This window comes from Trachymyrmex cornetzi, unplaced genomic scaffold (assembly GCF_001594075.2).
Source record: "Trachymyrmex cornetzi isolate Tcor2-1 unplaced genomic scaffold, Tcor1.1 scaffold693, whole genome shotgun sequence".
Classification (NCBI taxonomy): domain Eukaryota; kingdom Metazoa; phylum Arthropoda; class Insecta; order Hymenoptera; family Formicidae; genus Trachymyrmex; species Trachymyrmex cornetzi.
In genome coordinates this window covers 73,582-87,026 of record NW_017300018.1, presented here as the reverse complement: position 1 = coordinate 87,026, position 13,445 = coordinate 73,582, and the positions used below count along the sequence as shown (strand labels likewise).

At 34.5% G+C, this 13,445-nt stretch overlaps 1 protein-coding gene across 4 annotated transcripts in view; it reads right to left on the bottom strand.

Moving 5' to 3' along the window:
- Sec3 (exocyst complex component Sec3) overlaps positions 1–13,445 on the bottom strand; it is an 82,577-nt gene that overhangs the window by 49,055 nt on the left and 20,077 nt on the right. For 3 of the 4 annotated variants that reach the window (XM_018517517.1, XM_018517518.1, XM_018517519.1), the window contains exons 5-6: positions 9,432–9,668; positions 6,153–6,185 (exon numbers count right to left, since the gene is read on the bottom strand). In XM_018517517.1, coding sequence (XP_018373019.1) covers positions 6,153–6,185; positions 9,432–9,668 — 270 coding nt within the window. The remainder of the gene's footprint in view (positions 1–6,152; positions 6,186–9,431; positions 9,669–13,445) is intronic. The other variant, XM_018517516.1, reaches the window with a different exon arrangement.

Here is a 13,445-nt window from a genome sequence, read left to right as displayed (position 1 = left end):
CAATTAAAAATTGATAAAATTTTTGTCGTCTAATCCATCGATGGTATCATTTACTACTATACAGCCCCTTCAAAATCCATTTTGGACCGTCCCAAAGCGATTTTTTTTCCGGAGATATAGCAATTCGAATTTCGATAAATTGTATCTTGTAGACGCCTAATCTGTAAGGCAAAGTTGGTGACTCCCCGGCCAATGAAGGCAATGTGGATGACAAAAATTTTATCAATTTTTAATTAAATTTCAAATATGGCTGACAATGGCTTATTTGGCTGTTTTGGGTTAAGATTTCTCGAAATCTCGATGTGATAGAGCAATTCTACAGCAGGATTCGGATTCAGCTCGAAAAATTACGTAAGAAAACATAGTTAATCTCTGCGTAATCACACAAACATTTTGTGTCAAAAATGTTTTTCTTTGTGTGACTACACAGAGATTATCTCGGTGAAAAAAAAACGTACGGCGTTAAAAAAAATATATTTTGAAGATAAATGTTGACACTTTCAGATGGCGTAAACGAAAGTAGAAAAAAAAATTTACTTCGCTAGCAAAAAAATCACAAATATGTCAAAAAACGTCAATTTTGACACCTTTAACCTCACTTTTCTCAAGAACCTGACGTGATAGAGCAATTCTGCCGCCGGATTCGGATTCAGCGCGAAAAATTACGTAAGAAAACATAGTTAAATCCCAATCAACTTTCAACACCTCCAATTTTGCAGGCCTGTGTAATTAATCCTTCTTATGAAAGGTTAATTCGGATTCTAAAGTATAAAATTAAAAAATATAAGAATAAACATTTATAAAACTAGTCACTAACAAAGTATGCGACATATATAATATGTGTATAGTATAAAAATCGATAATATAAATAAAACAAAGTTCAAAGAACTATAAAAAAATGCGAAATAAAAAAGGTAAAACAGCTAAAACCAAATATAATAAGTTAAAAATATTCAGAATCTAAAGTAACTAGTAAAGAGAAAATATACCTTAAGGATGCAGTCCGCAGTTACATTTAATAAAATTGTAGTGTCAGAAAAAATAGTTGAGTCAATTAATTAAAATAGTAATATATTTAAATTAAAACAAACTTGCGATGAGAATCACTCTTAGTTTTCAATCACGGGGTCGATTGTGTATCTTCAAATGAGGTAAAAATTACAAAAGTGAGCAAATTCACTAGAGTATTCATAATTTAATTGGTCAATACCTAGTAACTTTTGCTCACTTTTCTAATTTTCACCTCCCTTCAAAATCCACAATCGATCTCCAGTAAGTAATGAACAATGACGAACAGTAGGAACAGTAAGAAAACTGTGTAGAAAGGATAAAATAGAAAGGGAAATGACTAGGAGGGGGAAAGAGATTGTATGATTGGGAGATAGGACTCCGATAAAGCTTCCATATCATTATGCCTGTTTAAGACCTGTCTTAGTCTCTTAATGTGAATCATTTCAGAGATTAAATGTTTATTATAAGATGGTTCACTATCTAATATTTTAACGTTATTCCAATCGAAATTATAGTTACATATCAGTTGCTTTCCATTTACACACAAGTGAAACTGAGTCTGAAGTGAGCTGAGTATTTTATACTCAGATTAATGACGTTACTACTTGCTTACTTTGGTAAAAAGCTATCACATATCAACACGGGTTCATAACCTCACTTTGAAGTGAGTTTACGAGACTCATTAAAGCACACGGTCTCGATCTTGTGCAGATTATGGGTAAAAACTCAGTTGAATCTCACTTATCAGAATGCAAAAGGAATGCGCATTCAACTGAATTATGACGTCACAAGTGAGAATTATCTGAGAATCGGTGTAAATGGAAAGCAGCTATTGTTCTGTGGTCCGTAATAACTGAAGGAGATCCCGATTTCTTTCTTATGTCCGACATATGTTCTTGTAGTCTAGTTTTTAGTCTCCTCTTAGTCTGGCCGACATAACTAGCTTCACAATCCTCACAGAAAATTTTATAAACCACACCCTGTGATGGGAGAGAGAGTCTAGTTGGTCTTTTTCTCTTTTAATTTAATTTTTCAAAGAATTAGGAGTTATATTTAATAGCCTGAAACCAAGTTTAAATGGGCAAAAAACTTTCGGAAATACCCTTAACATAAGGTACAGTAAAATATTTCTGTGTGGCCTTGATTTTTTTATTCAAATTAATGTCTATATTATTGTTATTATAATATATGTGATAATTTAACCTTTTTTGTATCGTTGAAAAAATAAAATCCAAACGGTATCCATTAACAAAACATTAGTTTTATGTAAACATATTTTTACCTTGTTTTTACTTTTATGTTTAATGTCAACTGTATCACGTATATATTCAAATTTATTTGTTTTGGCTCGTAGCTCTTCTTATTTTAATTTCTTTTATTTAAATGTTAAAATTGTTAACAAAATCTTATCAATGTTACAAAAACCTAAAAATTGTTTAAAATATCTAAAATAATTCACAAAAGTTAAAAATTATTACGAAATACTGTAAATTCTTTTTATTGATTTAAAAATCGAAAAATTATATAAAATACCTTAAAATTACTTTAAAAATTTTAAATTATTATTAAAACCTGCAATTAATTGTAAAAAATACAAAAAATTGTTTATTATTAAAGTCGTTTTGTTATAATGAAGTAATAATAAATTTTTTTAAATAATTGTAACATTGCTTACATAATTTTATATTTGTTAAACCTTTTTAATATTCAAACAATATTAACGTTTTATAAATAACTTTCATAGTTTTTAAATAATTTGCGGACGTTTTAAGCAATTTTCAAATAAAACAAATTGATGTATTTTAAACAATTTTTAACTAATTTGTTAAATTAAATGCAAAGAATAATGAGAAACACGCTTTGACACTATGCAAATGTCTGAAGTATCTCATGCCAGTTTCGGTTGTGCCGATCCTGACCGCGCGAATTCCACGCCTATTCGTCAACTTCAATGTCTCATCATTCAAATTCTACTCATCGGATTGCTCTTTGACAGAGTTTTTTGTCTTAGAATTTCACGAGGAATACGATGGTAAAGCGGTACGCGAGTTCTAAGACACCCTATATATTGAATGTGTTGAAAGTCCGAATGTTTCGACGCACAGTCACATCTGAGATAAATTAATTTCATATAAGCGAATGTTCTAACGTTTCGGCGCGCGATTATATCTTAAATATTTCGATTCAACAAAGAATATACATATATCGTATTATTTGAAACATCTAAAATCTTTGACCGTTCATTGGCGTTTTCTATCATACATATTTATGTTCTCATTTACACGGTCGGTTGTTAATTTTAAAACACGCTGCCTTGTTACGCGTTCTCTCACGATCAGTTATTGTAAAGAATATTTCCGAAACCTCAGTGGTCGAGTTGACTAAGATACTCCCCCTGGAAAGTCGAGAGGTCCCAGATTCGAATCCTGGCTGACGTAATATTTTTCGCAATAAACTTTTTTACAAACAATTAACAGACTCCTCGAAATCCAAATAAAACAACAAATGGGCTTAAGGAGTTAACGCGAAAAACAGTGCGCGATTTAAATTATATAAATTTAAATTATTTAATATTCTTGATCAATGTTTACATAAAACGTACGTTTTGGCTCAAATTCGAACCATCCTCAGCGTAACATAAAAGCGGTAAAACGGATTAATCAATATAATAAGCTATGTTAAATTATGTGATCGCCATCTGGGGGTCGATTGTGTATCTCGAAACTAAAGGTTTGTTCGCGTCGCATGCTCCAACATACTCCAATATGCACTTATCATAGCTCCTACTCATTCCAATGCACTCATTAGAGTGAGTAGGAACTATGGCAGGAACATGTAGGAGCATGTTGGAGCATGCGACGCGAACAAACCTCTAGTGTAAATGATAAAAGTGAGCTCTCACTTGATTGAGTAGTCTTTATCATAGTGGAAATGCGACATTTCTCACGTGACATTGCTCGACAAGAAATTCTATGTCGAATTGTATCAAATGGTGATAAAGCGTGTCGAGATTGGTCGAAATTAATTGAAATTTATCAAAATCCGTTCTATTTAAAGATATAGATTATTGGTTCCCAGTAATGGGATATTATTTTTATGCTTTGTATGGAGGAAAATAACAACGAAAATAATAAAATTCGCAAGTCATTTGAATTTAATAAGACGATTACGGGATACTCAAGATCCATTTGAAACCAGACAATACATTTAGGAAATTATATAGCGTAGTATATAAATATATTAAGTATATAAATATGTAAATTATTTAAATAACTAAGATGATAAAATGGCCTATACGGTCGAAGCAAATCTTCATGTCTTATAATATTTTTTACCTAAATTTTAAAATTTCCAGTTCAAATAAAAATTATGAAATTGTAAGATTATAAAATTCACTTAAAAATATTATTGGACACTATAAGATCCGCTTGATCGTATGGGTAATTTTATTATGTTAGTTATTTGAATAGTACACGGTTCATAAATATCCTAATGTTGAAATAAATTATATTCTGTTATAAATTATACATATACACGTGTGTGCTTACGTGCGTAACACGTACAAAAGTTACGTATCACTTGCATTTCGCACTCACATCTGTGATTTTCATTCTCAGGAACATAGGGATAACGTATTTTCACTATGCTCATAGCCAACCGCGCGTATTTTTTCACGTGAGATGAAAGTGCGAGAAGTGAGAATATTCGGCGATGATACTCAATCGACCCCTTGCTTTAGTCGTTTCTTATTCCATCTTACTACAGTGATGCAGGAACGAAGATAAAAACAAATTTCGTTACATTCACACCAGTTCCTTGACCAGATGGAAAGGATTGTAAATTCTTCAATTCCACTACTGTAGCAAAGTTGTTCAAACTTAAAATTACAAGAAATTCTTTATCGTCACAAATTGGAACTATAACTGTATAAATAAATTTAAATTTATATAATTTAAATTTCGCACCGTTTTCTGCGCTGACTCTTTAAGCCCCTTCATTGTTGAAATTCTTTGCAGTTATTCTAACTTAATTTAGGAGGGATTACTAGCTGATTGAAGTTTGGAACGTTCTTGGAGCGATTTTTTCAAACCAATTTCCCAATTTCTCCTTTTGCAGAGGTACCTCGGCATGCCAGACAACAAATAAAAAACACCCCGCCCGAGTACGTGCGTCGAAAGGCACCTTTATGGGCAAAAAACCACCCTATAGAGAGAGAGGTAAAACTTAAAAATTTCTAAAAAGTTTGGAAACAATTTACCCTATTTCTCCTTTTGCACAGAGGTACCTTCGCATGCTAGACAACAAATAAAAAACATCCCGCTCGAATATATGCGTCGGAAGACACCCTTAATTGCGAAAAACTATCCTTAATTGCAAAAAACTACCCTTGGAAAACTTAAAAAAATTCTCTCACAGCTAAAAATTATTTGGCCCATTTCTCTTTTTGCACAGAGCTGCATGTGCATGCCAAACAACCAATAGAAAACGCCCCGATCGAATACATGCGTTGGAAGGCACCCTTAATGGAGGAAAACTACCCTTGAAAAACTTAAAAAAGTTTTCTCAAAACCAAAAATGAATTGGCTCATTTCTCGTTTTGCACGGAGCTACATTTGCATGCAAAGCAACACATAAAATACATCCCGATTGAATCAGAGATGAAAATGTCCAAATTTTACTGTAATTTATCCGATAAATTACGATAACTTAGAGTAATTTTTAAAAGTTGATACAATGGTAATTTAAAAAAAATTATAAAAGTAATATAATTTGATATATAAGCATTTAGCTTATATTTTAGCCGTTATTAAATTCAAAACGCTTCTTTTATCTCATCTTTTCATTTTGTTATTACATATTGGTATAAAATATAATATATTGTATAAAATATAAAAACTTCATATAAGTTTTTTTATTAGGATTCTGAAAAAATGTAACAATTCAAATCATTTTTGGCTTTAAGAGAATTTTTTTAAGTTTTCCAAGGATAGTTTTTCGCAATTAAAGGTGCCTTCCGACGTATGTATTCGATCGGGGTGTTTTTCATTTGTTATCCGGTATGCAGAGGTACCTCTGTGCAAAAGGAGAAATGGGGGAAAACGTTTCCGGACTTTTATAGAAATATTTAAGTTGTCACGCACCTTAGACTTGACCTCAGCGACGCGCGACGCCATCTAAAATCAAACTAATAAGATCAGTTTAAATAGATTTCTTTAAACCCTACAACTTTTGTCTGAATACTTTTATGACTAGATTTTATCCTGCGAAGATAAAAGGGATGTACGGGTGGTCTGAAACACCCAGTATATAGAAAACGAGCATATAAAAAAAGAACGGTATATAAAAAAAGGAAAATTTTACTTTTCACTTTGTGGATATTCTGTTAGGTGCAAAAAAATTTGCGAAAATTTTCGACTATCTATATCGTGAAAATTTGGAGTTTTCCTTACAAAGTCGTTTTTTAAAATGTTTCTAAAATTTTTGTTTCTGAGTTATTCGCGAGTTAAGTAAAAAGGAGCATTTTGATTGCTCATTAAACTTGATTAAAAATTATCGTGCTGCAATTAAAAACAGATTCTTAAAGCTGAAACGTTAGTCTATCGTAATAGTAATCATACTAATTTTTTAAATGTAAAATAAATAGAAATTTGAATTAAAAATGTGATATTACTATCCTTATAACCATTGCGCAATTGAAAAGGGGGGGGGGACAATAATATCACATTTTTAACGCAAATGTACATGGTACATCAGCTAAATGGACAAAACAAACAGTTTATTAAAGCGTCATTTTATTCAGAAAAACTTGAAAATACACAAACATTGTTTTGTACGTTGCTTGAATCTTCTCTGAGTTTTATTATTCAATATAACTCTCATTTATTATTGCGATCACTGCCTCAATCCTTTATCTAAAGCGCGAGCACGCTCTCTTTAACTGCTTCTTGTTTAAATTCATATATCACTGCCTTAATAGCTTGAAGGGTTGCCACGTTGGGGTGCCTGGACTTGTTAGACATCCTTTCAATAACGCCCCAAAGGAAATCTAGGAGGTTTAAATCTGGACTATTGGAAAGATAAAATTCCTTGGACCAAAACGCGTCCACGTTGTTGAAAAGCCAATTTTGCACTAAATGGCTTGTGTGAGCTGGTGCGCCGTCCTGTTAAAAAATGTATGGCCTTCCGGAGGCTGTAGTTTCCATCTATGACTTCACTACAGTCCTCAGAATTCTGATAAAATCCAGAGATAAATCTCCTTCATGATGGTTTCTCCTTTTTTGAGAGCACCAACACCAGACGATTATGGGTTGTTTAGCGAAGTTCGTTTCCGAAAATCAACAAGATTAGGATCATTGGGTCTCAATGTTTTTATTGGCGTATAGGTCTTCGAGACGTGAGGCAGCCGGTGTGTCCTCTGTTCAGGTATATTTCGGTCGAGACCTCAGGTTACCCGTAGATTTGTTAAGAGAAAATCCACCGGAGATATATAGAGGAAAAAGAGTCGGTAGGGAGGTACAATGGAAAGTTCAGGGAAAAACTTGAGCAGATTCACAGTCAAGTTCGTGACCGGATGAAAATTAGGTCCGAACGCATGAAGTACGACCAGAAGGCTAGACAAATACAGTTTCGTGAAGGACAGAAAGTTTGACTTTTTAATCTTCATAGGAAAAAGGGTAGGAATCCTAAGCTACAGAGTAACTGGGAAGGATCTTTCACTATAGTCGACAAACTGAGTGACGTGGTCTTTGGTAGGATATCTAGGAGAAAGGTGGTTCATGCGGACAGGTTGGCTCCTTATGCGGAGAGATAATTAGGAGAAAGTTAGGTTAGGTCTTCCGAAACCCGTATATAAAAAAGAGTCCGAAGTATTTAGGAATTAGATAAGCTATTTACGTATAAACCAATTACTGCGTTTTACTCTTTTCCAATCACAGTATTCAGTACTGGTATAAGATTCAAGTTCGTTCGCATATCACGGAGAGAGGTTATGCGATTATGGCGGCAGTAGAAGAGCGATCGGGATTGGCACAAAAGAAAAAAATTAATGAAAAAAAAAAGAAAACTTTAGGAAATGTTTTTTTTTTTTTTAGAAGTCCGCCTCGCCCGCGGTTTTTAAGCTATGGTTTTTCCGCGAGACGGAGGATAAATGTCGAGGCAGGGACTGGGGGCACAGATACCGCGGTAAAAGCTAAATTCTCCACCCCCTGTCCAAAAAAAGAAGAATCAAGAGCCAAGGCTTCAAGGGAAGAGTCAAGAGGAGTCCAGAGACCTCTGGTGGCTCTAGTGAAGCAGTCGAAAGGAGCCCTGCTCGGAAGCCTTCCATAGGCTCCCTGACCATGACACAGGGGCTCAGTAATATGTGCAACAGCGCAGAGTAGAGCGTGAAAGCCGTCTGGAAATATTGGTTTGACGTTGAAGTTATGATTGTCGGGGCGACAATCTAAAGAAAAAGGGGAGCAGTGTTATATCCGTGCTGCTTCGATTCTCTGCGCACTGAATCGTGTCACGAGCGAGAAGGATTGACAGGCGGTTGCCAAGGAGACGCCGTTAGAGTTGGATCGGGTTTTGAACTATCAACGCGTCCGTTCGAACTCATTTCCTTCAGAAATATTATTTGCTGTAACTTATGAGCCGTTGCCTTTGTGTGGGTGTTAATAAAGAGTCGAGTGCCTTTTTATAATTTACGTATTGTTATTTCCGCGATTCGAGCGTGCACGTTCACTCGGACTGGCGATTCAGTTGTGCATAACGGATAACGCATGGCGAGCGTAACATTTTGGATGACAGCCGGTGTCCTTGCAATTTTTTCTCTGGAATCAGATCCAGATTCTGCCCGCTGGATTAGCAGAACTTTCTTCGGACTTCTTCGAATCTGTATACTTTTGCGCGATGTCATAAACAGTCGATCACGGGTATCCGAAGGACCGAATAATTTCGGTTGGCAAACATCCGACGCGAAGCGCTTCAATTATCGCCGCTCTTCGATTGTACTCCGCACTTGATCTCACTAATTCTGACATTTTGAAGTTATACATGTCCCATATAAATCTGACTTACCGAGTGCCAACAGTCATCTATTGCTAAAGTCACATGTAATGAAAAATTCAATTTAATTTTGTCCAGATTTAGCTGATGCACCTGTATATATATATATATATATATATATATATATATATGAGCGATCAAAAGCAGAATGCTCTTTTATTTATTCCGCGAGTAACTTGATAACAAAAAATCGTAGGAACATTTACTAAAAACGAATTTTTAGGAAAAACTTTAAACTTTCACGTTAAATAGACGAAAATTTCGCAACAAATATATTCAGTACATAATTTAGACAAAATTCCGCAGAATTTTTTCTCCAACCCAATATTATTTTTAAAAAAGAGATGAAATATTAACAACAATTATGAAATTACCAAGTGTATAAAAAGATTGTTTAAATGTCTAGCAACAATGACTGAAAATTTTGCTTTAAGTTTGTCCAATCGCCTTTTTTGTTCAGTAACAGCATTTAGTTTGTCTAAGCCCGGTGGAAGAGGTGCTGTGATAGCTTTTAAGAGGGCTACACCAGCAAGGCCAAGCTCTTCTCTCTCGCCTGGAAGTTCTGCTTCATTCAAGGTACGTTGGTATGTTGCAGAAATATCTAATTGCAACTTAAAAAGAAAAAAAATTATATAGTTTCGTATTCTTCAACTAAAATGAGATCTGATAGAAAATTCTGATTAAAAAGTTATGCCATATCTTTTATAAATATTTCTTTATCAAATTATTGTAAAGATATTTTACATATATTATTTAAATCTTGAGGGGATCCTAAAAGTCATCTGTATTACCGACTAAACGCAATAATTTTTGTATAACAATTTTTTTTTCCTCGTTTATAAATTTGAAAATCATTTTCCAGGATAAAACATATGCATTAATATGTGTCTGTGAGGTGGAGTTTATGTCGAGAACGAAAAAAAATGGTTTAAATTGAAATCTTCTTCACCATTTCTTAGTCCAATATGGCGTCAGAATTGTCAATATCATAACATTTGCTTAATATAAAAGCTTTGCAATTTGTACTTACGAAATTGTGGTTCACAGACACGTAATTCACATAAACAAACAACGTCGAATTCTTAGAATTAAATTTACAAGGAGAATACCAGGTGATAGTATCGGGGATTTTTATGCGTTTTTTACAGGCAGTTCTTGAGCGAAAAAAAAACGATACGTGTCCGGCCGTTTCAATCATTGGCCCATTGTTTCGAAGAAATCGATTTTTTAAATAATTATTGTAATAATTTAAAAAACAATAATAAATATTAATTAGCGGGCAATAAGAGCATACACGGCGCGATACTTGGAGCGCAATACATAAAATATATTTACTATAATTTTATATTACTGTACTTGTTGATAACAAATTTCTTGAACGTTTCAGTTTATTTTAAACCAATCAGCAATCCATATAATTTCCATGAACAAAATTCTAATCCGTACATGTTGGAGATGGTCACTACGTTTGACAGAGGATGAGCATACCCCTACTTCTTAATTGAGAAATGCCGTTAATTCTCTTCGTTGAATCACCAAGTGAATAATCTCTGTCTTTGCAGATCACAATTCGAAGCGCAACCCATTATGTTACAATATATAGAAATAAATTATAAACATATTACTTTAAGATACTATCCATGTGAAAGTCAAATATGTAATAGTAGTACAGTAATGTAAAATTATAGTAAATGTATTTTATGTATTGCGCTCCAAGTACCGCGCTGTGCATGCTCTCATTGCCCGCTAATTAATATTTATTATTGTTTGAAATTCGAGAGCACTATAAAAAAATATATATAATTTGCTTTCCTTTCTAAAAAAGATGTTAAGTCGATACTCGTAATATCGAAGTTTATTGTTGTCGCTTTTCCGCGACGCTGATTGGTTCTCTCGCTGCGCTTACTTCGTGAGCAGCTGCCATCGTGGAGATTTTGCAAGATTTTGACTTTGATAAATGTTTGATTGAGATTGTGTGTATTGAGGTTAATATAGTGTAAAAGATACTTCTTTTCAAAGTGTTAAAGATTTCTCTTTAATATCGTATCAGATAAATTTTTCTCTATTAGTTTATTCTCTCTATTTTTTATAATTATTCTTTATAATTATAAAAGAATTGATTCTTTGTGCTGTATTATTGTCAGATTTATTGAAAAGCCTGAAAAGAAAAGGCAAAGATTTAGAAGATAATAATTTGTATACCAATCTGTATATCTTTACTAGAATATCCTAAAAGTTATGTGTCGTCAATATCGTTAAAACGCAACATGTACTAAAACTAAGGAATTTTATTAAGAGCCGTGTCTGTCAGCGCTGGAATAAATAAATTATGTACATTTCAGCTTCGATTTGAGCAATCTTCAGCAAGCAATAATTATATAAATTGCGCAAGTATCGCAGAAAAAACAATTCAATTGCAGCCAGATGCAGCGAGTCGTATCCATGTTCACCATCTTAATATTGTGCCACAAAATTACAAAGCTGAGTGGGTGAAAGATGGTGAGTGCCCAACGCATAACTGATGCAATCGTAACAATTTAAACCATCGTTAATACTGTAAAAACATAGTCAGTGGTCGTTACAAACTAAAATTTGAAATTAAATATTAGTCGGAAGTCTGACGACACATGTTGGTTCCAAAGGATATATCAATATTTTTCAATATTATAATTAATAATTTGAGATATTTTGATACATTTTTATATCAAATATCTTGTAAACTATTTATTTTTCAGTAACGACAAGAAAGAGATGAGGCAAGACAAGATATTAAAAATGAGAAAGAGACGCAAGACGAGCGAGAGTGAGACAAGAAGAAAATGAAAGAGATAGAAACGACAGTATGAACGAAAAGCGACCAGAGATGAAACAAAAGAGAGATGAGATGGTCAGAAGGAAATGAGAATGAAACCAGAAGGAGAAGAGGAACAAAATAAAATAAGAGATAAGATGGAGGATAGAGATGAGAGACGAGACCAGAGAGATTAAATACGAGAGATGTGACACGAGAGAGCAGAGATGGAAGACGAAAGACAGAGTTTAGAATCTCTTCTAAATTTTGTCTTTCGTCTCCCATCTCAGAGCGAAGGAGACAGACAAAAAACGAGAGAAAGACAAGAAAAAACAAGAAAGGTAGGAAAGAAAAATCATGATAAAATTTGTATACTTTTTCATATAGGTATTAGGTGTACAACTTTGCTTCCGACGTTTTCCTATAGATGGCTTTAGCGGTAAGTGGTGGTCGAAATAAATAGATCATAGACGTCATACAATAAACTTGGGCATCTGTCAACATAACCCCATAGAAACATTAGTCGATTTGTGTCTGCATCATAAAGTTATTCTCGATTGAAAATGTCAGTTTACAAGCCAAATTCTCGTCATTTGCGGGAGGTTTTAATTTTCTGCTTCAATATGAAGAAATCTGCGACAGAAGCTCATCGAATGCTCTCAAATACTTATGGTGAGACCGCTATTAGTGAAACAACGTGTCGTGAGTAGTTTCAACGCTTCAAGAACGATGAATTTGACGTCAAAGACCGGCATAGCGGTGGAAAAGAGAAGGTTTTCGAAGATGCAGAATTGGAGGCATTACTTGATCAAGACTCGTGTCAAAATCAAGAAGAATTGGCATGATCATTGGGAGTGACTCAACAAGTCATTTCAAAACGCCTCAAAGCCATGGGAATGATTCAGAAGCAAGGAAATTGGGTGCCGTACGAGTTGAAGCCGAGAGATGTTGAACGGCGTTTGTTTGCTTGTGAACAGCTGCTTGAAAGGCAAAGACGGAAGGGATTTCTGCATCGCATTGTGACTGGGGATAAAAAATGGGTTTATTACGATAACCCCAAGCGCAGGAAATCATGGGGAGTTCCCGGTCATGCTTCCACGTCGACGGCCAAACCGAATATTCACGGCTCCAAAGTCATGCTCTGTATTTGGTGGGACCAGCTCGGCGTAGTGTATTATGAGCTGTTAAAACCGGCTGAACAATCACAGGCGATCAGTATTGAACGCAATTGATGCGTTTGAGCCGAGCATTGAAAGACAAACGGCCGCAATACAACGAGAGACACGATAAAGTGATTCTGCAGCTTGACCCCATGTTGCGAAAGTGGCCAAGACATACTTGGAAACGTTGAAATGGGAAGTCTTACACCACCCGCCGTATTCTCCAGACGTTACTCCCTCTGACTATCACTTGTTTCGATCAATGGCACACGGCCTGGCTGACCAGCACTTCCGGTCTTATGAAGAAGTAAAAAATTGGATCGATTCGTGGATCGCCTCAAAAGATGACCAGTTTTTTCGACGCGGGATTCGCTACCCGAAAAATGGGAGAAAGTAATGGCCAGCGATGGACAATACTTTGAATCATAAATGTATAA